At 48.3% G+C, this 27,976-nt stretch overlaps 1 protein-coding gene across 8 annotated transcripts in view; it reads right to left on the bottom strand.

Moving 5' to 3' along the window:
- The window catches only part of LOC144829535 (phosphatidylinositol-binding clathrin assembly protein-like), a 995,507-nt gene that overhangs the window by 865,950 nt on the left and 101,581 nt on the right, over positions 1-27,976 (bottom strand). For all 8 annotated transcript variants that reach the window (XM_078688772.1, XM_078688773.1, XM_078688774.1 and 5 more), the window contains exon 2: positions 23,001-23,143. In XM_078688772.1, the coding sequence (XP_078544898.1) occupies positions 23,001-23,143 (143 nt within the window). The remainder of the gene's footprint in view (positions 1-23,000; positions 23,144-27,976) is intronic.

The raw sequence follows: 27,976 nt of genomic DNA, 5'->3' as shown, positions 1-27,976 counted from the left end.
TCAGCCCTGGAATCAGACTCTAGGAAGTAGTGCCTCGTAAAAGTAAGAAATGATTTCCAGGTTGCGGCCTTGCAAATTTCTGACATAGGGACGTCATGCAAGAATGTAACAGTAGCCGCTTTCCCCCTGGTGGAATGAGCCTTGGGAGGTAAAGGTAAGGGCCTTTTCGCCAGCTGATAAGCTATGGTAATGCTTGAAACAATCCATCTTGAAATAGATCTCTTAGCGGCTGGGAAGCCAGTTCTCATGGCACCATAATTAACAAACAATTGATCTGTCTTCCTTATCTCTTTTGTACTTTGTAAGTAGAACTTAAGTACTCTTTTAAGATCTAAGGAATGAAGCGACCGCTCAGCTGGGGTCGCCGGATCAGGAAAGAAAGATGGCAGGGAAATGGACTGATTGATGTGAAAATCAGACACCACCTTAGGGAGAAAAGAAGGATGTGCCTTCCAGACTACTCTGTTACGGTGGAAAACAGTGTAAGGCTCATTGGCACATAACGCTTGTATCTCGCTGGAGGGCGCTAGAGGGCGCTAGAGGGCGCACTGCAGAATGGCCGCCTAAGGGTGAGGCTCCTGCAGCCTGGTTCATAATCCTGCAACTATCCTTGCTGTCCGGTGTCCTAGCCTGCTGAAATTGTACACGTCCGTGCAGGATGCCATAATCTGCACTCGTTCGAAGTTTCAAGGAAATCAGACGTCGGGAACTGGTACTTCGGTGCCACTGAAGTTTCCCTGGGACTAGCGCTGGAGAGCTGGCAGTGACCGCTGCTGGGGATTGTGGCTGGGAAACACCACGGCTGCACATGCGGGCGGTGGGCCGCGCCGCACTGAAATCGCCTTGTGGGAGGCGGAGACGATCGGCGATTGGGGGCTGCCAAGGGTCTCGGAGAAGCGCTCGGAGCTATTCACCTACCCGGAGCTGATGTGATGTGTGCGATGGGCGCCCTTGATGCCTGCTGAGACGCGCAATTGGAATTATTTATTTATTTATTTATTTAAAGGTTTTGTACAGCGCGTAGTAACCCTAGAGCATCCCAGCGCTAAACCTGAAACTCCAAGGGTATCAGCAGTGGAGGGAGTTTATGGGTGAGGAAAGAGGAGGGTCTTCAGTGATTTCCTAAATTGAAGGAGGTTGGGTTCTAATCTCAGTCGTCTTGGGAGGTTGTTCCAGAGTTTGGCCGTGTGGACAGAGAAGCGGCGGCCACCGGTCCTGGCTTTTTTGACTCTGGGGACTGTGATGAAATTTTCTCCGCTGGACCGGAGGGCCCTTTCCGCTTTGTAAGGGATAATGAATTCCTTAAGGAGGGGAGGGCCGTTGTTGTTGAGGGTTTTGTGGGCCAGACAGAGAGCCTTGAAGGCCACTCTTTCTCTGACTGGGAGCCAGTGGAGAGACTTGAGGGCTGGTTTTGCAGATGATCTTGCTGGTGTACCGGTCAGAAGGCGCGCGGCGGCATTTTGGACTTTCTGCAGGGTGTTGAGCGTGGCTTCGGGAGCTCCCACGTAAATTGCGTTGCAGTAGTCCAGTCTCGCCAGAATGAGGCCCTGAATGAGAAGTTTCTTGGCGTTCGCTGGGAGCAAGGGGAAGACCTTTCTGCAGGCCCTGAGGAGTCCGAAGCATGTTCCTGCAGTTTTTGTTGCCTGAGTTCTAAAGCTTAGGTCGTTATCGATCCAAACGCCTAGGCTTTTGACCTCTTCATTAGCGGTGGGGGGGTTGCCCAGGCAGTCGGGCCAGAGGTGAGGCGGCAGGGAGGGTCCTTTGTGGCCGAGCATCAGTATCTCGGTCTTTGAGCCGTTTAATTTTAGTGAGGAGAGGTTCATCCAGCGGTGGACTTCAGTGAGACAACTGTGGAGGTCAGAGGGGGAGTGGTGAGGGTGTGAGAGGGTAACCACCAGCTGGGTATCGTCAGCGTAGTTGATTATTGATACGCCGAACGGACTAACCAGTTTCTCCAGTGGAGCCATGTAAACGTTGAATAACGTAGGGCTCAAAGATGAGCCCTGCGGTACTCCACAGCGGAGGGGGATAACGGGTGAGTGGCTGTCGTTCTCCCAAACTTGGAAGGAGCGGCCTGTTAGGAAGGATTTTAGCCACTTCAGGGCCGTACCCCTTACTCCGATTTCTTCCAGTCGTTGAATAAGGGTAGGATGGTCCACAGTGTCGAAGGCCGCACTGAGGTCCAGGAGGATCACTGCCACTGATCCTCCTGTGTCCAGAATGCTTCTGGCCTTCTCCACTGCTGCCAGGAGGGCGATGTCAGTGCCCTGTCCTGGGCGGAACCCTGTCTGGGAGACCCCTAGTAGGTTGTTGCTCTCCAGGAATAGTGACAGTTGTTTGTTCACTAACTTCTCCGCGATCTTACTGTTGCCTGGGAGAAGGGAGATGGGTCTGTAATTGGAGAGGTCCTGTGGGTCTAACGAAGGTTTTTTTAGTAGGCCTTTGACCGCTGCCGCCTTCCAGCTGGGGGGTACTGTGCCCTGCGAGAAGGAGGAGTTGATCAATGCCGTGAGGGGGAGTGTGATGGTACTAGTCACTTTTTTCAGGAAGCGGGGGGGTACAGGGTCGAGTGGGGACCCACTTTTGATTGAAGCCAATGTTGCCTCAACCTCTTCCGTGGTGACTGGACCAAAGGTGTCCAGGGGGAGTGAAGGGCTGTCAAGCGGGTGGGGGGGATGGATGGTAGAATTAGTGCGAGCCCTATCCGTATGCCACGGTTCGGGGGATGGAATGGTTTGGAGGATTTTTTTTATTTTCTCGTCAAAGAAGGTAGCAAGATTAGTGCATTTGCTTTCTGCTTCTTTGGGATCGAGTGGCTTGAGAGGAGGGCCAGGGGCATGGAGGAGTTCTTTTAGAACGGCGAAGGTTTCGTGGGCCGAGCATGCGGCATTTTTGATTCTGCTCTCGTAGAAAACAATTTTGGTGTTACGTAGCTCCTTTTTGTAGATATTTATGGAGGTACGAAAAGTATCTTTTTTCTCTGCCGTTTTGTCCTTCCTCCAAAGGCGTTCGTTCCTCTTGCAGGCCTTCCGCAAAAGGTTAAGTTCAGGGGTATACCAGGGGGACGGATTGACTCTCTTGGTGCGTTTCAGGGAGCTGGTTTTTGGCAGGATGGTGTCAAGGGATTGGGTGACCCAAATGTTGAATTCTTTGTCCGCAGCTATGGTGCCTTGAGAGGGAAGGGGGACGTTTTCCCTTAGTTTGGCTGCCCATTCGTCTGGGTCCAGTTTGTGCCATCGTCTTGTCCGGATTCTTATTTTGGGGGATAGAGGGGGCAGAGTGTTAATCGCCCAAACGAAGGGGACCAGGAAATGATCTGTCCAAGGGAGGGGGACGTGATCAAGGGTTTTCAGGTCTGGGATATTTGTAAATATGGGGTCGAGCAATTGCCCTCTGTCATGAGTGGCCTGTGGATTTTTTAGGTCGAGGCCGGTGGAGGTGATGTCCTGTAGCAGTTCTATCGCCTGCTTGTCGGCCGGGTCCAGAAAGTGGATATTAAGGTCCCCCAAAAGTAGGTAGTTGGAGGAGGATGTGCACTCAATGGAGATCTTATCAATGATTTTACTTGGAAATTCGGCCAAGTGGCCTGGAGGGCGATATACCAGCGTTCCAGACAGTGAGGTAACTGGGGAGATTTGTATGGCGAAGTTACAGCTTTCGCATCCCTTGATGTTGCCGTCCGAAGTTCTGCAGGTAAAAACGTCCTTGTAAATTATGGCTAGTCCACCTCCTCTCCCCTCTGATCTATTCAGCGAGCACATAAGGACTGTGTCGGGGCCATTGCTGGACGTAAGCCAGGTTTCAGTTAGAAACAAGATGTCTGTTGCGTGGTTGGCGATTAGGAGGTTGATTTCGTGCGCGTGCTTCACGAGCGACCTGCAGTTGAGTAGGCCGAGTTGCAATCCACTAGGTGCCTGATCCGGGCCGGCAGGGTTACAAAGATTGCATCTAATGAAGAGGTTGCCGTCCGTCAAAGTGCGCTAGCAGGAGGGATGTTTCTGGGTTTTTAAAGCTAGAAGCTTGTCCTGGGTGTATGTCAGGTCGTTCCTGGGTAGGATGGGCATAGTAGTTGGGCCTAGGGCCGGCTGGGCCCGGACGGGCCCAGACGGGCTTGCCTTTGGCGCGCCTTCGGCGCGCTGACGGCGCGCCCGCTGTGCCCGTCCGCTGCGCGTACGGTGTAAGCACATACTATCAAGGGGGAAGAGGGCGGGGGGCGTGGCCTCGAGTGGGCGTGGCCTCGCGTCTCGCTGTCAATGGCGGCGAGAGTAGTCAGGGAAAGTGATTTGCACCGACAGCGCTGAAATCGGCTGTGCAGCGAGTGACTTCCCAGCAGTTTCCTAAGGTGCCAAGAGCGGCGTGCTTTCTAAAATCACAGGTGAATGGTGACACAATTTTTTAAATATGAGCAAACAAACTCCCGGCTAATCGCCTCAGGAGGAAACAGGTTCTGACTACTGAGGTGGACCCGAGGGCGCCATTTTTGTCCCGTAGCGCGGTGGTGAGCTGACGTGCACGGCGACGGGAGTCGATCCCAATATAAGGCCACCTGGTGTGAAGCACCTCGGAGATCCTTGCGGGGCAGCTTGTGCAGCGGAGAGGTACAGGCTGCGCAGTATAAGGCTGGCAATAGAGGTGGTATACTGGTGGATGTGGCGCACTGGCTGGAGCACCGATACTCTGCATGTTTCTGCACTGCTGCGGGGCTGACCTGCTTTCCACGAACTAGGACAAGGAAGTTGAGGGTTGATCCTACAAGTGGGTGGCAAGATGTTGATACTAATGACTTGATTGACCCGAGTGCCATAGTGGACTGTGCAGTGGCGTTCGGTCACAGTGGATTGGTGCTCACATCCTCCCAGCCTGAGTTGGGTCATGATCACGGCGCAGTGGTGAATTCTACACTAATTAATGTAAGGGTGCACGCTGATCCTTTGCGTATTTACAACCTAGGTGGCAATTTCGACCTGTGTCGCGCTGCGCAGAACTGTGGCACCGGGATTTACAGCGGAATCGATTTTTCTTCGCTCTTTCTCCCCTACAGTTTAACTTGCTGGCTCTGGCATTGGCAGAACGCGGGTAGGGCTCTGCATCGTGCTGCCCACAAGCCAGTAGAGGTTCTGAAGTGACTATAGTGCACAGTCTGCGCTGAAATGAAAATGAAATGAAATGAAATGAAAAGAAAACTTGGTTAAGCGCACTGTGGCCAAGCGGCTTCCTGGCGCTGGGGACTTGACTAAACTCACAGAAGAGACCCCGGGAGGCTAACAAGGAAATGCCTGAGAAAACAGAAAAGTTTTAAGGGCTTTACGAAAATGGGTGTAGATGGGGATGGATCGAATGGAAAGAGGAAGGCTGTTCCAATACCGTGGGGCCAACACCGAAAGACGGGTGCCCCCAGTTCTGGATTTACGGAAGCGGGGGACATGCAGAAGGGAGAGAGAAGAAGAGCGGAGAGTGCGAGTGGGGGCATAAGGGGTAATGAGAGATGTGATGAAAAGGGGAGCTGAACGAGTATGGGCTCGAAAGGCCAAGCAGGCTAGTTTGAAGAAAGATCTGAAGTGCACGGGGAGCCAATGGAGGGACTTAAGAACAGGGGTAATGTGGGAGGATTTGGGGAGGCGGAGAATGAGGCAGGCTGCCTGATTTTGGATGGCTTGAAGGCGACGGGTTTCGTAGGCTGGTATGCCCACGTACAGGCCATTCCCGTAGTCAAGGCGAGAGATGATAAGAGCCATGACGATAGTTTTGAGAGCATCCGACGAGAAGAACTGGGAAATTTTACGAATAAGACGGAGGGACAGAAAGCAAGAGGATACGACAGAGCTAATTTGGGCATGCATGGACAGATCATGACTGACCTTGATGCCCAGGGTTCGGACGGAGGAAACGGTTGAAGGGGGGGACCAAAGGAAAGAGGCCAGTGAAGCGGGGACCAAGGGTTAGAGGGACCACCAGTGAGGACAAGCTCCGTCTTGTCAGGGTTAAGCTTCAAATGATTGATGCTCATCCATTCAGATATGAAAACTAAAGTAGAGCAAAACTTAGGAAGGGACACAGAAGGGGAGGAAAGATCAAAAACGAGCTGGAGGTCATCCGCGTAGTTATATACAGAGACCCCCCGCTCGAGAAGAGAAATAATAAGAGGGTAGATGTAAAGATTGAAAAGAAGGGGGGAAAGAGAAGAGCCTTGGGGAACCCCGCAGGTAACCGAGCGAGGGGGGGCAGAGAAGCCAGAAAGGTGGACCACTTGGGACCTGCCTTGAAGAAAGGACGCGAGCCAAGACAGGGCAGTGCTCCGTATGCCCGCTGCGCTGACACGGTCGAGAAGGATGGAATGGTCGACCGTGTCAAACGCAGCGGACAAATCGAGGAGGACCAGAGCTTGGGGGAGATTGGTGTCAGCTTTCCCCTTAAGTTCATCCAGGACCGCGAGCACCACAGTCTCCGTGGAATGACCTGGGCGAAATCCCGCCTGATGGGAGGCCAGGAGGTGGTTCTCCTCGATATAGGTGGACAAACAAGATGTTGCATGGCTTTCAAGGATTTTGCCAAGATAAGGGAGTAAAGAGATAGGCCTGAAATTGGGGAGAAGTGAGGGATCAAGGCCAGTTTTTTTAAGAATAGGGAGAACTATAGCCGATTTGAAAGGTGAAGGCACAGAACCCAAAGCCAGCGAAGCGTTAAGAAGGGCAAGTGGAGGGACAGGACAACCAGTGAAAAGGGTTTTGAGGATCCGTGCAGGGGCACAGTCCGCCGGGGAGCCAGTATTGACTTTTATGAGCAAGTTAAGAAGGCGATCCAAAGTAATAGATGGAAAATGATCCAAGGAAGCAGAGGGCGATGGAAGAGGACAGGAAAAACCAGGTTGAGGCACGGCAGGGATGTTAGCCTTTATGTTAGCGATCTTGTCAATAAAATAATCATTCAGTGAAGAGCCGAGAGTCTGGGATGGAACAAGACTGGTGCTGGTGCTCGAGGAGCCCACTGTGGGCCTATTACGTGTCAGGCTGCAGACATGGGACGTCCGGACTCCCGTCAACCTAAACTCACATTTGACAATTCTAAAAAAGGTTCGACGTCAAGTCAGGACAATGCACAATCACAGAGGGCTGACCAGGCGCCTGATGGGTCCGCGACTGCGGAGATGAACAACCAGCAGCTCTTGCAGGAAATCAGGCAAGCCTTTGCCACGGTAGTGGACCAGGTGGATAGGATGTCCTCCCGAATGGACGCTATAGTGCATAAAATGGACCAGCATGAAGAACGCATTGTCGAGACGGAGCGTCGGATATCTGAAAATACTGATGTCACTACAGGACACACGACACAGCTACAGAGGATGGAGAACCTACTGCGGGTCATAGCGGCTTAGAACGATGATTTGGAGGCTCGCAGTAGGCGCAATAATATACGCATAACGGGTGTACTGGAGTCCACAAATACTGGGCGTATGGAGGAGTATGTGGAGAAACTACTGAAATCTGCGATTGGTGCTGATGTATTCTCTACTCAATTTATGGTGGAGCGAGCCCACCGCTCACTAGGACCGGTGCCGAAGCCTGGCGCGCCGCCTAGGCCGATCGGTGCACACCTACTGAACTATAGAGATCGAGATGTGGCGTTGCGGGCGGCCTGCACTAAACAAACACTGAACTATGATGGAGTGTCCTTTTCTATATACCCAGATTTCACTCCGATGGTCCAGGAGGAACGGCGCAAATTCCTGAAAGTGAAGAGGAAGCTGAGGACTGCGCAAATTGACTATGCTTTGTTATACCCTGCCAAGCTACGGATTACCCATCAAGGGAAACAGAGATTCTTCAATAATCCGCAACAGGTGGAGGATTATCTGCGATCTCTGAAGCAGGCGAAGCGTGGGCCAACAGAGCGAGGTGCAGAGGGTCGAGCGCAGCATCCTGAGGACGATGATGAATCTTGAGATTCTGCTGACTGACCGGGGGGGCACAGCTGATGAGCAAGGATATGCCTATGTTGCTAAGAAACGGATATTCGGAAGACTATTCCAGCTTGCAGGCTCCGGTTATACCGGTGGTAATGTAAACCAGGCCCCCACCTTCCCCTCTCTCATAGGGCCTGGGAATATACTGGGTCATAGGGCTTGGAGAGGGGAGGTGGTTGTGTTGCCAACTAGTTCTGTCCCCCATCGGGTGTTCCCCATTACTACGATCAGTTGATTGGGAGTTGCTAAACTGTTGTATGGAGTTGTGGACTGGGGGGGGGGATGCAATCTATTGGAAAGTTGGGGCTGACTGAGTGGGGGGGGGAGGGGGCGAGGGAGCTTACAGTATGGTGGGTCTCCCCTGATTTGTGGTTTCTGTTTGCTGAATGGGAATGGATCGGGGACTTTTGGAATGGGGGGGCGGGCACTGGGGGGGCGCTCTGACAAGGTTGGGGATTATCAGTGGGAGGAGGAGAGGGACGGGGTGGGCAGTTACACAGTTGAGCGGGTGGAAGTGTGGATACATGTCTCTATGCAGGTGTTTGATGCTGGAAGCGACTATGTGCTAGGTCTTAGGCAAATATTTTGCTTTGATACGATCATTAACGATAATGAATGATGAATATGGGGGGAAGGTATCGGTGATGTCCTGGAATGTGCGAGGATTGAATGACGCTAGAAAATGTAGAAATGTGTTGGCATATTTGGACAGGCATGGTGTGCACATAGCCATGCTACAGGAGACGCATTTACACCCACGCTCCAGTCCCACTTTCGCAGCTAGATGTGCCTCGATTAGGAGATTTTCTTCATATTCTTCATATGCCAGAGGTACGGTGGTGCTAATTAAGAACTCGGTCCGTTTTCAGGCCCTTGGGGATATGGTAGATCCAGATGGTCGTTATGTGGTATTGTGGGGCAGACTTGGCACCGACACGATTACTATTGTTAATTGCTATGCTCCAAATGGGGATACACCTGATTTTTTCACTGCACTGTGGGGAACGGTTGTCAGCATTGGATCAATGCACGTCCTCTGGGGGGGAGATTTTAATGTGGCATTGAAGCCGGGCATGGACAGATCGGATGGAAATGCGCAATATAACAGTAATGCCAGGGAGGTGTTGCCTAGAATTATAGCCGAGGGTGGATTGATAGATGGCTGGCGGTTTGCGCACCCCATGCGCAAAGAAGGCACACATTTTACGACATATGCCAATACCTGGGCTCGTCTTGATTATGGTCTGTCACGAGGATTGGTTGTAGATTTGGGTAAAGTTGCACATCTGGCTAGAACTTATTCGGATCACTGCCCGGTGTTGCTTCAGGTTGCTGTGCCCGGATATAGTAGAACATGACCTCAATGGCGGCTTATACTACTGGATCAGGTTTTTAAGACTGAGCTTGGTGAGGAGATTGAGGCATTCTTTCCTAGGAACAAGGGATCCGTTGATAGTGTGGAAGTGATTTGGGAGGCTTTTAAGGTCACGGTGAGGGGGTGCTGTATAGCTAAGAGTTGTGGTCTACTGAGAGACATACAGAATACTATCAGAAAGCTGGAGATGGACCTGAAGGGGCTTGAACTACTGATGGCGCAAAGCGCAGATGCGGACTTACATAACATGTTTAGAGATAAATTGTCACTGTATGAAGAGGAGGCTGCCAGGGAAGCAAAGCTTAGGGGAAAAAACTGGACTGCGAGACAATATTGTGAAGGGGGTAGGCCGGGTAAGGTATTAGCAACACTCACGAGACACACACGATGTAGTACACACATTTTGGAAATACACACCGAAGATGGTGGGAGATGTCAGGATACTAGAGGGATACAGGATCATTTTTTGGCGCACTATGGCCAGTTGTATAACACTCAACAAATAGGAGAGGAGAATTACGGGGATTTCTTAGATGACATAGCATTGTGCTGGCTGAGTGATCACCACAGATCATTCCTCGGTGCCCCACTAGAAGTGGATGAGATAAGGGACGCGATAATGTCCTTAAGTAATGGTAAAGCAACCGGACTCGACGGTCTTCCTGTCGAGTTCTACAAATGCTACATTGACATGGCACCTGTATTGAAAGAAGTATTTGAGGAATCATTAGAGATGGGTGTGCTGCCTCGCTCAATGCGGGAGGTGGTGATAACTTCGCTCTTGAAACCTGGCAAAGATCCTACGGAGTGTGATTCCTATCGTCCGCTTTCGCTTATTAATTGCGATGCTAAAATACTGGCAAAGTCCTCGCGACGCGCTTAACCCTTATAATGTAGAAAATTGTTTTGCCGGATCAAGCCGGTTTTGTCCCTGGTAGGTCCACCAACCATAACTTACGCACTCTTTTTTCTTTAATCCACACAATAGCTCCAGAGTTGCCGGTAGCTGCAGTATTCCTCGACGCTACTAAAGCGTTTGACTCAGTCGAATGGAACTACCTCTTCGCCATATTACATAGGATGGGATTCCCTAAGATGTTTATAGCATGGATAAAATTGCTTTATACTGCACCTGTGGCGAGGGTGGTTATTAACGGAGAATTATCTAAGCAGATGTCCATCACGAGGGGCAATAGGCAGGGGTGCCCTCTATCCCCCTTGCTTTTTGCAATAGCGATTGAGCCATTGGCGTGTCGTATTCGACAATTACATAAGGAAAGTGCCTTTAAATGTTTTCAACGACAAATAGGAGTGTCACTATATGCGGATGATGTGACCCTGTATGTCGTGAACCCCCAAACAAACCTTAACCCTATTTTGCGGGAATTCTTGGTGTTTGGGCGCCTTTCAGGTATACATATTAATTGGAAAAAATCGTTGTTCTTTCCACTCACGCCAGCGGTTACACGATTTCCGCTGGATTACCCGATTGAGTGGTGTGACTCAGACCTGCGCTACCTGGGTATTATAGTGACTCTGGACCGGGAGGAGATTTTCAGATTGAACTATGGCACTGCTATTACCAAATTGGCAGATAATATTACACGTTGGATGACGATGCCGTTGTCTATGGCGGGTAGAGCATCTCTCATCAAGATGGTCATACTGCCATGTTTTTTATATCTATTTCAGAACATTCCTTATTTTCCGGGTGCATATTTCTTTAAAAGATTGCGTTCGGAACTCCTACGATTGTTTTGGGGTGGCAAACAACCGCGGTTGAGGTGGTCCGTCCTTACACAACCGTATAGCAAAGGAGGGTTTGATGTCCCAGACTTTGAGATATATTATATGAGTGCACAGGCACAATACGCTTATCACTGGATCCACCCGACGCCGTTCATGCCGCAATTAGCGGTTGAAGACTGGATAGCAAAGCCTCTTCCACTCCATGGCCTGATTCATGGCTCTATAGATGTACTTGAAACTCCGTATACTACGGTGACTTGCACCATTGACACCTGGAGGAGAGTAGCCAGGGTATTAAATGTTGATCTGTTGTATTCGCCACGCATGCCGCTTGCCTATCACCCCCCGGATAGCTCTATTGCAGGAAACAGGCTTCCGCTTACTATGCAGGCGCCTCAAGATTACCACATGGGGAGACCTGTTTTTCAATGGGCAATTTCGTACACAAGAGCATATGTTTCAGGAGATGCACCCTACACCTGTAGAGGTTTTTTATTACATAAGATTAAGGCAAGCACTGAAAGAGATATTACCGCACTATCCAGGTGAGCCGGAAATGGTGATGCCACTTCATACTATGTTAACGCCGACGGGCGGTAGTCACCTAGTTTCTAGACTGTACAATGCTATCAGACTACACCGCACTAGTGTAGAGAACAATGTTTGCCAGTTATGGAGCACTGATTTGGGTAGTGAGATCTCGGACGAGCAGTGGACCTACTGTTGTGGCATTACTGCCAACATCTCATCTAGTTGTGGACTTAAGATAATTCATTACAAGTTCTTGCAGAGGTTTTATTACACGCCTGCCAGGAAACTACGATTCCGTCTTTCTGATAATGACAGGTGCGAAAGATGCCACGCAGAGGGGGCAGGTTTCTTTCACTTGGCTTGGGAGTGTCCAGGGGTATTTGAATACTGGACACCGGTACACGCTGCACTGCAAGTTATGCTTGAGGGGTACTTGGATAAGGACCCCCTCTTCATGCTCCTATGGTACACACTGCATACTCCCCGGCCCACTAGGAAATTTCTTGATATTGTTTTACTGCTGGCGAAACGAAAGATTGCCTGTAGATGGGGTAGGGGGAGGGCTCCGAAATTTAAGGACTGGTTGAAAGACGTTATTTACTGTCAAGATCAAAATGCGGTCTATAATGAGCTACAACCTGTTTGTAGTAGGCCCAAGGATATTTGGGGCCCATTACAGGTCTATTTACAAAAAAGTGCCGAAGAACAAGCAACTGCTGAGCTTAATAACGTTTAGGAGGGGTTACATATGTAGCTCCACATGTATTAGGCCTGACACTCTGAGGCCCCTTCTCCTTAATTGCTGTGTATTATGTCGGGTACAGAGAGGTTGCCCCGGGGGTATGTACTGAGAATTGGACCCATTTGAGACATGATGCTATGTGTACGTTTCCGTACTATTGTTTATTATGTTTATGATATACAATAATTGATCGTCTCTGGGCTCATGTGTTACCACCCTAAAGTGTTGCACTACATGTATTATTGCAGACCTGATCATGTCGCTTCCTTCCAGATGGATGTCATTTATGAGACTGTATCGTACATCTGTATTTGAATGATGAGAAAATGTACTGTTCATGTTTTTCTTATGTCATAAAAGCAATAAAGAAAGTTTAAAAAAAACAACAACAAAAACGCTTGTATCTCGCTTACTCTGCGCGCTGATGTAATCGCTACTAGAAACGCGGCCTTCCAAGATAAGTGCTGCAAGGAAGCTCTGAGGATGGGCTCAAAGGGAGGGCCAATCAACTTAGACAACACCAGGTTCAACTCCCACAGAGGAGAAGGGTTTCTAACAGGGGGATACACTTTCTTTAATCCCTGCAAGAAGTCCTTGATCACCTGCATTTGGAAAAAGGAGGGCTGACTAGGTGACTTCCTATAAGCTGTAATGGCAGATAAATGCACTCTGATCGAAGCATATTTAAGACCAGATCTTGCTAGGTACAGAAAGTAAGGGAGAATAAAATCCTCCTGTCCCTTCGTGGGATCAAAGTGATGCTCTCTACACCAAAGAAAAACCCTCTTCCATTTAAACGCATATGACGTTCTCGTGGATGGTCTTTTCGCTTCCTTTAAAATATGCATACAATCAGGAGGCAGATTTAAATGTCCGAATTGTAGGACTTCAGGAGCCATGCTGCCAAGTTCAGTGAGGGAAGGTTGGGATGAAGAATCCTCCCTCCCATCTTGGACAGCAGGTCCGGCCTGCAAGGTAGTCTCCTGTGTGGAAGCACCGACAGATGTAGAAAGTCTGGGTACCACCACCAGTCTGGAGCTATCAGAATCATGGTCATGTTGGATCTGAGTAGCTTGGACACCACCCTCGGGATCAGGGGCAGAGGAGGAAAGGCGTAGGCAAATGTCCCTGAGCAGTCCATCAAAAGAGCATTCCCTCTTGTCCCTGGACGGTGAAACCTGGACGCGAAGGCGTGGCATTTTGTGTTTACGTCGTCCACGAACAGATCGATTTGCAGACGACCCCAACGATGGAAAAGGTCTGCCACCACCTTGTCGTGCAGCACCCAGTCTGGCTGATCTTCGATGTGCCTGCTGAGGGCGTCTGCCTTGACGTTTAGTTCTCCTGGAAGATGCACTGCCACCACCGAGAGGTTCCGGGCGAGCAGCCAGTGCCAGATGGCCTTAGACTCCAGGGAGAGCGGACGTGACCGAGTTCCACCTTGCTTGTTCAGGTAGAACATAGTCGTTGTGTTGTCTGTCTGGACCAGGACTGAATCGGACTCTATTGCAGGCAGGAAAGCTTTCAGAGCTAGATGGACTGCCCGGAGTTCCAGCATGTTGATGTGGTAGGTCTGTTCTTTTGCCGATCACCGTCCTTGAATCTGAAGGCATCCCATGTGCGTGCCCCAGCCTTGCGTCTGTCACCACCGATTGCACTGGTAGTGGTTGGTGAAAAAGGACACCCACCACCGCCTGAGAGAGAGAGAGATCTGATCCTCCCAGCGACCTGTCGACTGATCCCACTGGTCCTCACTTGTCCTCCAGAGTCTGCTGCAGAGGACGCATCCTCAGCCTGGCGTTGGGAATTAGGAATATGCAGGACGCCATGGATCCTAGCAGGGATGCCACCTGAATGACTGTCGGATTCTGCGCCTGGAGCAGAAGCCTGCATCTGTGCATCATGGAAGACAGTCTCTCCTCCGAAGGATACGCTCTTCCCACGCTTGTGTCCAGAACGGAGCCAAGATAGTGGATGGTCTGGGTGGACTGCTGCACAGACTTGTCCACGTTGACATGCAGCCCGAGGTCGTGCAACTGCTGCAGGCAGAACTGGAAGTCGTGGCTCACTTGCAGTGGGGACGGACCTTTTAGCAGCCAGTCGTCTAAGTATGGATAGAGGAAAAGTCCTTTTCTGTGAAGAAAGGCTGCCACCACTGCCATGCATTTGGTGAAGACTCGCGGAGCCGACTTCAGTCGAAAGGGCAGAACCTTGTATTGATAATGTTTGTTCAAACCGCAGGTACTTTCGATGTTGTTTTGTGATGGAGATATGGAAGTACGCATCTTGGAGGTCCACCGAACACATCCAATCCCCTACTTGCAGATGTGGACATATATGGTGAAGGGCCAATATGTGAAACTTTTCCTTCACTATGACTTTGTTCAGTAGTCGACGGTCCAGAATCGGTTGAAACTTGCCCTCCTGATCTTTTTTGGGGACAAGAAAGTATCTGGAGTAAACTCCTTTTCCTCTTTGAGAGGGTGGAACCTCCTCTATCGCCTGCCTTTGGAGAAGAGTTCTCACCTCTTTTCGAAGCAGCTCTAACTGATGGGGATGAGACTTTTTTGGTGGAATGTCCTTCGGAAGCGCTCGGAAACGTAGCACATATCCATTGCTCAGTATATTCAGCACCCAGCGATCTTTTGTGATGCTGGCCCACTCTCCTCTCGTCGTGGTAGAGGACTGCTGTTGGTGACCAACTCTACCTCTGTTGGACTTTCCTTCTCGAAACTGGGTCTTCCCCTGGTTCTTATTATGGGACCACTGAGGGGTTTGAACCCTCTGTTGAGGCCCTTTGCCACGGTTGGATTTGTAGCGGAGCTTAAATTAATTTTTCTTCTCCAGCCCAACTGCCTTGAGCGTGTCCAACTCTGTTTTCATGCAAGTCATCTCCTCGTCAGCGTGGGAACCGAAGAGAGAAGAGCCGGAGAATGGGAGGTTCATGATTCTTTGTTGAGCGTCTGGCTTAAGTCCTGTTAACCGTAACCAGGACGATCTTCTGGCGCATATTCCATGCGCGTAAGAGTGCGCTGATAACACCGCGCCATCTGCCGCTGTGCTTATTGCTTGGTTAGCCACCAGAGATCCCTCTGTGACTATCTCTGCAAAATCTTTCTGGTCTTCCTTTGGGAGCTTGGCTTGGAAACGCTCCAAAGAGTCCCAGAGAGTCCGGTTATACCTGCCAAGCAACGCAGCCGCGCTGGAGACCTAAGAGAAGCCGCAGCAGAAGTGCAGACCTTGCGACCCCACGAGTCCTGGGACCTGCTGTCCTTGTCTGGTGGAACAGAAGAAGTGGCCGAAACAGCATGTGTCTTTTTAGCTGCTGCCACAATGACAGTCTGCAAGAGGGTCTGTCTTGACGAAGAGGTTGCCGGCTTGTATTTTTTCCAGAGACGAGCCGGAACCGCCTTAATGGTCGCTGGAGTTAAAAACGTATCCATGACTGGGTCAAGGATCCCAGGAACCAGTGGCAGTAGAGGTTGAGATGCTGTCTTCTTATGGAGAGTCTCAAAAATCACTGTTGTCGTGACTTGTGGGACAGACATCACAATATTAAGCTTTTGGGCACCTCTTTGCAGAACCTCATGGTAGGTGGTAATATCATCTATGGGAGAGACCCTGGTGGTTGGGCTGTCCGATAGTGTGGGAGAGTAATCTCTCATGGAGGATCGGGTGGAGGAAGATGAGGACGTAGATGGTGTTCTCCTATGCCGTCGATGTTCAGAAAACCTCCCTTCTCTTGATCTCCCAGTGCGGTCCTCGCGTCTCAGAGAGCGAGACCTGTGGCGCCTTGTCTCTGGAGACCTCTCCTGTCTGTGTCTAGGAGGGCTCGCTCTGTCTGCTTCGCAAAGGAGACCTATGTACAGAGCTGGCATATTCCTGCATCCAATATACAAATTATGGCCTCTCCCTCAAGACACTGTTTCCCTCTCTATTCAAAAACAGAAGATGTAGAGGTGAATGCAAATTTTCACTACCACGCGCCTTATACTTTTAGGCTATTCATTTCTGTCCCAGTGTCAATCATTATCAATGTACATCCAAGGTAGAAATAAAATGTCAAGATACCATCAGCCAACCACTGAAAAAAAGTGGAGAAAGAGTGAGCCCCTCACGGTAGAACCGCCAATGGGGTTTCTGGTTAACAGTTGCCAGTGTACCCACTTATCATAGGTAGATCACTCTCGTTATAGTGGAAAGAAAAGACAGAAACAAGAAAAAGACAAAACATCATACAACAGTGCTTTTTCTTCACATCAACCAGATAGGGTACTGGTTATTTGTGTAATAGCGTGTAATAGCAGGCCACGTAGAACAGCACTCTCTATTATGTGTACACATACACAAAAAAAAACCCAGTGAGAAAAGAAAAGTGATTCTCACCAATTAAAATTGAAGAGCTAACTGGCCACTCCTAATTTTATTCTGGGCTGCGAGCTCTCCAAATTGAAACCGATTCACACTGAACCGCATCTAGTGTCATTCATTGTCGTCAACATGTTCCGTTGCTCTATTTTGTGCAACTTCTTCAGGGCCAACAGGGGTTATCCGCTCTTATTTCCACTTCTTTGTTAATCACACCTGTGATGGTAAAAATGACAAAAATACATATACTGATGAGCCAATTGCTCTAGACCCTCGTGTGCCAACAGGCTGGATCAGGTACCATATTCCTGCATCCGCCTTGCTGCTCCAGAGTCCTTCCAGTGACTTGCAGGTAGGTACCATCTTGGGGACAACTGAGTCGCAACAGGGGCCCCCTTTGATCATGAAGGAGACTTGCGGAGGCAGGTAGCAGGTTCCGGAGTAGGCGACTTTGTATATGCCCTCCTGGAAGAGTGAGGAGACTAATGTTGTGACGCCGACTTCGTCACCAGGACCACTGAGTCCCCAGATCTCACCGAGGCCTGTCTCGACGTTGAACGCATTCTGGATGCCGATCTAGGCTCCTGCCGTCCTCTCGAAGTCGAACGCATCCTCGCAGTCGATCGGTGCCGATGAGACGCAGGTGAGTGCTCTCTCGACGTCAAACGGCGATGTGAAGCCGACGACGGAGGACATCTCTCACTCGACGTCGAATGTCTTCTAGACGACGGCGGAGCTGGATCCAGTCTCGACGTCGAAGGTCTTCGAGATGACGGCGGAGGGGTTTGTCTCGACCTCGATGCCGAACGCCGGCGACGGAGACTTCAACCTCGATGCCGGTCGTCGCCCAGTTGTTGACCGCGGAGGTGTCCTCGTTCGACGTCGATCGCTGGTGGGATTGCGACGACAGAGGAGAACCTGCCCTCGACGTCGAACGCCTTGCCGACATCGACGGATGGCCTTGGTTCATCGACGCCGATCGTAGTTGAGATGACGACGGCGAATGGTCCCTGCTCCCTCTCCTTGCGGGAGTAATGTAGGCAGGGCTGTAACAGGCCTGAGACATTCGGTCGCATTCTGGAACACCCTCCCTCCTCAGTCAGTGGCCTGATTATAGTCTCAAAGATGGTGATCTTGCCATGTTTCCTCTACCTGTTTGTGGTTCTACCGATGAACTCGCCAGAGCCTTCTTTGAGGAACTGGATAGTATTCCTCTTATCCTATACGGAGAGTCTTTATGATGTCAGGTAGCCCTGCTGAAGTACGGTCTCCCCGTGGATGAGGTGGGGGATGGCTGCTCCGGATTTCGAGTTTTATTTTCTGGTCACACAGCTGTAGTGGGTAGCTTGGTGGCGCTCTTGCATCTGGAATAACGCTGGCTACGAAGCGCACAGCCAGCCTTCTTGGACTCTCTTGACCAGGATTCCGTTTATACCTACCCCCGCGTCAGTGGTGCACAAGTCTGGGCAAGGGCATCACAGAGGACGCATACGAGGGTCCCCAATACTTGTGAACTGCCTTTTTGACGGCTCAATACTGGCAATCTCAGAGGGGCTGGGATGCCTGCATTTGTGGGTCGAGGCAGAACTCCCTATACTGGAGGACTTGTTCACGGGAGATCACCCCTTCCTGAACTTGAGAGAGACATATAATCTCTGCACACTTTATTCTCCGTTGGGCCATGATGGGTAAGGTGGGAACTTAGTGGGGGTAGGGACCTGTGGAGCCTCCAGAGCACAAATGCCTACATTATATCTTCCTTATAAACGGGAAGGACGAAAGTGGTTAGTTACACTTCTTTATAGGGCTCTATTGAAAGAAGGACAGATTGAAATATCCCAGTTGCATCACTGGTGGATGGAACACATTAGCCTTTTGTTCAATGATGTCGACTGAATGAGGACCCTTGTGCATACCCCCAAAATATCTTGTAATGCTACGTTTAAATTGAACGTTTTTTTTGTTGTTTTTTTTTTTTAACGGAGGGTGTTCCTCCCCCTGCAGTGCATCCACGCCATGTTTCCTGGGGCCTCATTGGCAAGCCCCTGATGCGGTACGGAGGATGCTGATTTCTATCATTAGATATTCTACGTAAAAATTCTGTGAAGGTTTGGCTCCAGATAAAAAAAAGTACACAAAGTTGCACCTAAAAATTCTCCCTGGGCCACCTGCTAAATGACACGGTGGGGAAAATTTACAAACGGCAACTAAGATCACTATGAGACATTGCTTGGTGATTGTAAGACATCGGGGCATGATGTTTCCCTCGTCCCTCATTCCCAATCCTTGATAACCCTGATCTTTTATTTATTTATTTTTATTTATGCGTTTTTATATAGTGCGGACTTTACCCGAAGGCGTCAGAGCGCTTCACAATAGGAACAGAAAGTTACAAATGAACCAAAATTACAAAAGCAGACATTAAGTTACATGAGGTAAGAGTGACAATTGTGAGCAAACAAAATACATGAGGTAGCAAAAGGTGCAATACAGGAGGAAAAAGTGACAAGTGTGCAGGTTACAAGAGAAACAAAGTACAATTAGAGGTATAATACTGCAATATATGCTGGACAGTCAGGCACAAGAACAAACGTTTCATAGGCAATGGTGGCACTTGTAAAAGTATCAAAAGCAAACAAAATGTCAGAGGTAGCAAACAGTGTGTTACAAGAGAAAAGTGACGTGTGCAAGTTACAAAAGGGTACCATACACAGGTACAAGGATAATACTGCAATAAATGGTAAACACTCAAACTACCAGAACACACTGGGAAGGCACTTCCATCGTCATGGAGAATAGGTTTCAGTGATGGGAGATCTTCCTTCAGATAATAGAGAGGGCATGAATTACTTTAGGAGGTGTCTTTGGGGGAGGAGAACTTTGAGGTCAGTTTTGAAGGTCTGGGAGGAGGTGGTGGTCCGGAGCTGAGGCGGAAGTGAGTTCCATATTCTCACCACGTTGCCTGAAAAGGATTGGGTCATCGATCTTTCCTTCTTGAAAGTGGGAGGTTCAAGCAGTAGATTTTCCGCATTACGTGAAGGTCTAGAGCCTCCAGAGAGTTTCAGCTTGTTCGCCAGGTAGCGAGGAGAGGAAGAGTGCAAGGCTTTGTGGGTGATACAGGCAGTCTTGTAGATAGCTCTAGCATCGATGGGAAGCCAGCGGAGGGTGGATAACATCGGTGTGATGTGGTCGCTTCTTTTGGCCCCATAAATGAAACGAGCTGCTGAATGGAGAACAGATCTAAGGGGGGACAAGTGGGATTTGGGGAGGCCAGTAAGAAGAGAATTGCAGTAGTCCGGTCTGGATAGGACCAGCGATTGCACCAGATCCTGCTCCGGGAAAAAGCGACAAATTCCCCAAAGAAGGCGCAATTGGTATCGAGCAGACTTTGCAATGGAATTGATGTGGGAGATTAGATTGAGTTTTTTGTCGAGTATGACACCAAGGGATTTTGCGCTGTCGACAATGATGGGTTTATTGTTAAGTAGATTCATCTGATCCATCCATGATTGAACCGGGGGAGGAGAGAGTGAGGAGGAGAGGAGGAGGAATTCAGTTTTGGAGGGATTCAGAATCAGTTGATGAGTTGACATCCAGTTTTGAATGGAATCGAGAGTGGAGCTTAGGATGGAGAGATCGTGAGTGGAGGCGACCTTGAGGTAGATTGGAGTGTCATCTGCATAGAGATAATAGTGGATCCCGGATTTACTTAGGAGATTTCCCAGTGGTTCTAAATAGAGATTGAACAAAGTGGGTGCAAGCAAGCAGGGCCTTGCGGAACACCTTGACCTACCGCCACAGGAGATGAAAGACTGTTCTCTATTTTGATCATTTGGGATCTATCCGAGAGGAAGAAGGCAAACCATCTAAGCACAGTGCCCTCCAAGCCCATTCTCTGTTGAAGAGTGTTGAGGAGGGTGTTGTGATTGACAGTGTCAAAGGCTGCAGAAAGGTCAAAGACCCCCCGAATCGAGTATCCTCAGCGCGTCATCAACCACTTGCAGTAGGGCTGTTTCAGTGCTGCAGTTTTGGATGAAGCCGGACTGACAATTGTCAAGAACATCATTGTCCTTGATATGACGAGAGAGTTGTTTCGCTACACATCTTTCTGTGATCTTCGCCAGAAAGGGTAGATAGGTGATGGGGCGGAAGTTGTTGAGGTCTTTCGCATCAGCAGTGGGTTTTTTAAGCAGAGGGGTGACCTGCCCAGTTTTGAAGGAGACAGAAAGAGAGCCTTGACAAGGGGAGAGGTTGACAAGAGTGGTCCAATAGGAAAGGGAAAGGGTGTAGAAGCCAATGGCAATGGCACTGAGAATGGGGTCCAGAGAATGATTGGAGGGCTTTGTTTCGCGGATGCACTTGAGGAGGTCATCTTCAGATGGGTATAGAAGATAGGGGCTCTAGAGACGGATTCACAGCCCCCACGGCAATACTGTGACCAATACGACGAGGACCAGATGAGATCTCGGGCAGTTTTTGCAACTCCCCAGAATTTTGCCTTAAATATTTCTGCTGGTTGTAGTACTCGGTGCACTTTACCCTTGCTAACCAGTAGGAAAGTGCCTGAGCTCCTCCTTTGAACATGATGAAATCTGCATCCTCCTAACTGGCATATTCATATTACACATAAATCCATAGAATAGGGTACAAAGTCTACCCGGGGTCTGCAAGTTAAAGGCCTCTAGTGTACTGCTGCACCAACTGTGCCATCCACTCCAGTTTCCGTGCAAGCATGGCTTCAGGCTTAACATTGTGACCCGACTATAGCAGTGCAAAAACTGCAATTTGACTAGTCAAAAGAAACCAGTTTGGCAGGTCAAAATCTCCCTTTTAAATATTCATAAGTCCCCCCACCTGCTGCCACCCAAGTAAAAGTCCAATATGTTACATTGGTGCTCAGTTGTGGGATCCAGGGCTCGTGTTCTACAGCACCATTCAGTGATTTAAGATTAAATTAAAAATCTCTTTAAAGTGACAGCGAAAATTTAGTTTTTGACCTCAATGGGGTCATTTTTTCTTTTTTCTAAATGTTTTCTTGTCCTCAATTTTTGCACATGCTTTTTGAAAGCATAGAGGCTATGGAGTAGGATACGCTGGTTATGGAGGAAAAGGCAGCAGCAGCAACATTGGCACACAGGAGGAGAAGTTAACCCTGGCCTTGGAGAATAAAAAAGCCCTGCTGGCTTATGAAGGGAGTAAGTGCAAGATCGAATGGCGTCCAGTGATTACGATGGCAGTGACCACAAAGTGCCTACAAGTTGTAAAAGAACCCACATCCCCAAATATCTGGTGCCTAGTTATGTGGTGAAGGATGATGTAGATAAGTGGGTTCCTGTGGTGGGAACTAAGAGGGAAGTGTAGATACTGTTGGGCCTTTTAATCCAAAGACAGCTCTAGGGAACCGGGTTATCCTGGAGTTGCTGAACCATGCCACCTGGTACCTTGAGCTCATTCCTTTGAGAACAGTGACTGTGCCACTGGTCACCAGGGCACAGACGGGGATATTTACTGGAGTGGGGTTCCCCAAGAAGGTAGTGTCCGACACAGGACCAAGTTCATGTCAGTGTACATTAAGGTCATGTGGGATAAGTGAGGGGCTGGCACAGGAACCAAGTCCATGTCAGTGTACATGAAGGCCATGTGTGGGGTTACCTATACTTTCTCCACACCCTACCATCCCCAGACTAATGGGCTTGTTGAGAGGTTTCAACAAGACCCTGAAAGACATGTTTATAGGTCAGTCTTAGCATCTGGGACATATGTGGAACAAATGTATGCCTTACATTCGATTTGCATACATGTAGGTACTACAGAAGGGAGTGGGCTTCAGCCCCTTTGAGCTTTTGTTTTTGCGTACACTGTAAGAGAGTACCCAATGCTCAATGCATTGGACCAAACTGGCAAAGCTTCTAATTTTATATACAGGTTATGCCTGATCATCAATCATGTGCACTTGTTTAGCAACAACTGTTTGTCTTAATATTTAAAAGCATAACATATTAAGAGGGTGTGCTTTCTTTTTCAAATCAGTGAATGTGTCTAGTTATTCTGCTCTGAAAAAAGTGTCTCTTAGTGAAGTGCTTTATTCATTTTAAACGAGAAATGGAAATACTTAGCTCAATATGTGCTGTTCGTGCAGAGATTTGAGAGTTCAGAGTGGCTTATTGTTTTAAAATCCAGAAATTGCAGCTCAATTTAAGAACTCCCTCAGCACCAACCTTTTCATTATACACAAAATATATTTGCAGTCTGGAGTAGAAACAAAACCGACTTACCTCATTTCCATACATCATGAGGTGGTGTGTTGTAATAAGGGCTTTGAACACAACTACCCAGCTGTTATTAGCAGTCCTCTCAAACAGTGTGTCCGCCAGCTGTGGAATATTCACATTCATCTCATTTGTGCACTGCAGAAGATCTAATGAAAAATAAGACATTACTTATGTTACTGAAAGAAGAACAGTCAATGTTGATGCTATTGGGACAGGTACAAACTTAACGCTACTAACTATGCAATTAAACTACACAACATATCGCATACATATATCTTCACTAAAACTATAGCAGCAATATTGCATAGTGGATAGAGCAATATCTAAATAGTCTAAAACAGTCTACACTCTAAAGCCGCTCCATCTCTCTAGGTAATTGTATAAAGAGCAACTCCTCTTTAAAGCTTTCTGAACACACTATGTCCGCGAGATGGGTGTATTAAGGAAGCATACTTTAAAACGTGGCTTTTGCATTTTAACTAATTACATGTTTTCAATCTGTATATGCCTACAAACCTTATCAGCTTCATACAAAATGAACGAACGTTGGCAAGCCAATAGGCTTCCCTTTTTAAACATTTTTTATAGCAAACATTACCAAGCCAATAGGTTAACTAATCTTACCTAAAAGTGCAAGCAATGCCTATTAGCCCTGGCTATTCTTGTTTTTACTGCATGCACATTCACACTAATTACTGTGTTTCTACGCTGGACCTGCCAAAGACAAGCTATTTAAATAAACGGAATACACACAGAAAAGCAGTGAACCAAATGACTGTGGCTCACTTGGAAAATATTAGACAAATGAATAATGCTCTGTGATTAAGTTACAGTACATATAAAGAAATGAAAAAAATACTGAAATGAAGCCTAACATACACATAAATACCCAAAAGAAAAAGTTTCACAAATAAATCATCGAATGACAATCTTATCCTGTTAGTATATACCCATAAGTTACTTTCCACACATCTTTACACATAAGATGTCAAAGGTTGGTCAGACATAACAAGCTTTAATCCAAGCCAGTGGTTATGAAGCAACACCAACAAAGCTAATACACAGTATACAGAGCAAATGACTACCATTAGTTAAAAAAATGATATATAGAGTTAAATCTAAGAATGGTATCGAAAAAGCAAATACAGCATAACTTGATGGCAGTCCATATTAATTAAACAGAAGTAGACGTTTTTACCTGCTTAATTGTGGCCATATTGGATGCGACTGGACTATATCTCTATCGGTTTTAAGTGCACAGATACCCGTTTGTTATTGATGCAGCTACCATTTGTTCCTGCATGCTCGCTATCTGGAGCTCCTGGCTGAGTCTGCATTTCTCCTGCGGGGGGCTTCAAGAGCGGATGTCCCAACTACCAGGGGTCCTCCGCAACTGGGTCAAGCACCCTCTCAGCACTTGACAGTGCATATTAGTGTGGGTAGAGTAGTCCAAGGCTTCTTGTGAGGGGAGGTAGATGCAGGTGGATGAACACCGGCTCACAACTCAATATACGTTCAATAGTGGTGGATGTCCAGTCAAATACTTACATTTAGGATTTTTTTTAAGGAATGTTTATCTATGGTCAAAAAGTAAAATACAGCATTCACAAATAATACAGGTCTGTAGTCTAATGTCCGGTGGGCAGGGCTCCCAGAGTACCACTTCCAATCATGATAAGCGATGTTCAGGTTTGGTCTCACTAGCAGTCAGTCTCAGTTACCACTCCAAAGTCAAACGTGTTCGAGCCAATTAAGTGTTATGAGGCAGAACAAGTTTTCCTGGACCCTTTGGCCCTTCAATCAGTCTTACCCGCTCCTGCAGGAGTTGTGCTACCAGGCCTAGATCATTGAACTTGGCAGATGCAGAGGTCTACAGTGGCTGCTGGCAGTGAGTAGGAGTCTCTGCTTTGCAGTAGCAGCGGCGGGTTGTCCATGGCCCTTCCTCTGATGACACAGTAAATTCCTCTGAGTCTTCTCACAGGTAGGGGAATGATCACTCAGTTTCCAGTGCTTCAGTTGGGACTTGGGCACTCACCACAGTGTCACTTCTTCTCGGCATCAATAAAACCAGGCAACAACTATTGCCCTTTGTGGCAGCCCCCGCTGGCATAAAGGGGTCACTGACTTTACAGCGAATATTGGTGACGGCCAGTTTCGGCACAGCAGTAATACAATCTTCATGGTGGTCGCCAACTTTACTCCACACAGGGCAATAGCCCGTTCAGCACACCCATATGGGGTCGCCTACTTTTACCTGCACATGGGCGACCGGCCTATCAGTGGAGCAATGGCTAGCTTCACAGCGGCTCCCTCTGGCTTACGGGGTCAGTGTCACCAACTTGAATCTGTACAAGGGAGACTACAGCATTAGTGCAGCAGCCACTTCCTTACATGTCGCAATGGGGATCGACTTGCTAGGATCCCCCATTGGACCTTTCTCCCTCCAAGCGCTCTCCTCTTCCTCACTGGTCTTGTTAAGCAAGCAGGCAGGTGCTGGTGCTCCAGGCCTGAAGGTCTTGGATTTCTCTGGGTTACATCCGCTTACCCAGCTGAGAAACCAGCAGACCTTGGTCCCCAGCCATGGTCACAAAATTGTCCACTGCGCTAAAAACGACACTTATATGTGTTGTTGTTTTTTTGGGTACCCTAGAGTCAGAAAGAATTTACTGGGGACTCATGGCTGGATGAATTTGATGGGGGGTTTTAGGTGTGTTAAAAGAAATCAAGATCTGGGGCCTGTAGGCAATGGATTATTTTCACACTTTACTCCGAGTGCAAGACGAGGAAGGAATTTGGTCTGGACATGCGGTGATTGGGTATGGCTGCGTGATCCAAGATGTTTAGATTTTCTTTCCTTCGTGAACATTGTACTGTCCTACCCGTCCCTCAACAGGACATACAAGAAGAAACAATAAAAGTCTGTCCTAAAGATTGTAAATACACCCAATCCAAAGACAAATAGAGAAAATGAAGACAAATGGACCTGATCGACAATCCACGCTTTGTGTAAGGTATCCCTCAGAGGAACAGATGCTACAGGCGTAGAGTATGAGTGGGGCCTTCGCCAAAGCTCCCCTTGTTGGGGAGGGATCCAGCATCTGTGCTCTGGAGGTTCAGCGGCCCCTCTAAGAGAGACTACAGGGACGAAGGAATCACACACAGCAGAGTATTGGGAATGAATCTACTAGCGCTCAGAGCTCAGCTCCGCACACAATGTCCGGCGCACCCGATGGAACTATTGGACGATGACCCCCTAGGCAGAATCTAGAACCTTCTGTATGTACTGCGGTCCCGAGCAACCTTTGGCCGATGACCGGTGGAACAGTCCTATGCAGCTATAGAGGAGTTTGGCTCTGGTTCACTCCTCGGCCGTCACCTACCCAGCCGCACGTCGGACACTGTTTTTCCTCGTCTCCCAGTTGTAATTCCTACCCCCCTCCCTCCTATGTTTATGCTATGCTTTTGTAACACATGTAACTATGCTCCAGCAATTGATGTAACATTGTAACTATGTTCTGAAACTATGCTCTTCCTCATGTAAAGCGCTCTGATACCTTTGGGTCTAGCCAGCACTATATAAAACTTTTCCAATAAATAAAGTACCTGTTTGGATCAACTCTTATCTATTCATACCTCGATCAATCTAACTTCAGTTACCTTGGTTAAAGGATTTCTTTTAACCCAACGGATGCTCACAGAAGACAAGTCAGTGACAGGTACCCGAGGACTCCTCTGATGTAGCTGGGCTAACTGAGCGAAGAAACTCCTTCATTCTTTTGACGCACGTTGTACAAATGTGAAGGTGAAGAAGGAGAAAGTGGAAAATGCCCTGTTAGGTTGAACAGAAGCTGGAAAGCCTGTCTGGAGGTATGAAAACTGTTTAAAGAGCAAGAGAAGACAGCATTAAGTGTGCAATAGCTGGAGTAATGACAAATAAAAAGACAACTGCCCAGGACTTGCTGTGGCATTACAGACTAATGGGGTAACCTAAAATACTTCGATCAACAAGAGAGTAAGGGTCGGAATAAACACTCCCATGCCCCTCATCAAATTTGGTCACTAATGCCCCACGAATATTCCTCGAGGACAGTGTATTCAGAAAGGAATGGGCACAAATAGCCTGGCACTGTACGCACGACTGGGCTATTCTTCATCAAGACAGCTATGCGCCTTTCTGAGGCCTTATTAATAGAGATCCAGGCAACAGAAGCCCACATAAAAGCAACAGTCACAGGCTACAAAAAAAAGCTTGATGAATTTAATAAAGAGCTGAATGAATACAAAGAAAACCTTGCACAGTCCAAAGTAGCCAAATTCCAAAAAGATTTAAAAAGATGGTCTTATGAGAAAACCTACCCTTATGCCAGTGATGCTTATGTTCCTCCTACCCGTACCAATGATGACCCAGATACCTCAGCTGACTCGGACTCGAGCAATTCGAGCACTGATAGTAGAGGGAACAAACAACGAGGCAGAGGTAGGGGAAAACAAAATTACAACCAATACAACCACCACTGGTTCCCTTATCCACACCAAGGTCCTGGAGGTTTTCAGCCAAACCCTTTCAACCAACCTCCTATCCCACCACAATTTGGTTGGAACCCACACTTTGTTCCCCCACCGCAGCAATTTCATCAAAACATGTACCCGCAGCCTTTTTTAGGTTTTGGCAGGAGGGGCAGGGGGAAGAGGAGAACAGGCAACCAAGTACACTGGGGCTCCACAGAAACAGTGGGGGACAACACACGGAGCAAGGCCCAGGATCAGAGAGCCGGACCGAGCAACCAGTAAGCCTGATAACAAACTTATCCAAAGTGATTCTAACTACGGATGAAACTTCAGTGCTAGAAAAGGGACTCGGCTTTATACCCAGTCCTCGACTGGATCGTTTCAAACTGAAATGTGAACTGGGAGAGTTCTTTCGTAAACTCAGATTAAAATCTTTTTTCGAACAACAGAATGCTCCCTTGACAACTGCA

The sequence above is a fragment of the Lissotriton helveticus genome, chromosome 4_1, assembly GCF_964261635.1.
Source record: "Lissotriton helveticus chromosome 4_1, aLisHel1.1, whole genome shotgun sequence".
Classification (NCBI taxonomy): Eukaryota; Metazoa; Chordata; class Amphibia; order Caudata; family Salamandridae; genus Lissotriton; species Lissotriton helveticus.
Note: the sequence above shows the minus strand (reverse complement) of the source record. Positions and strands in the feature narration are given on the sequence as shown.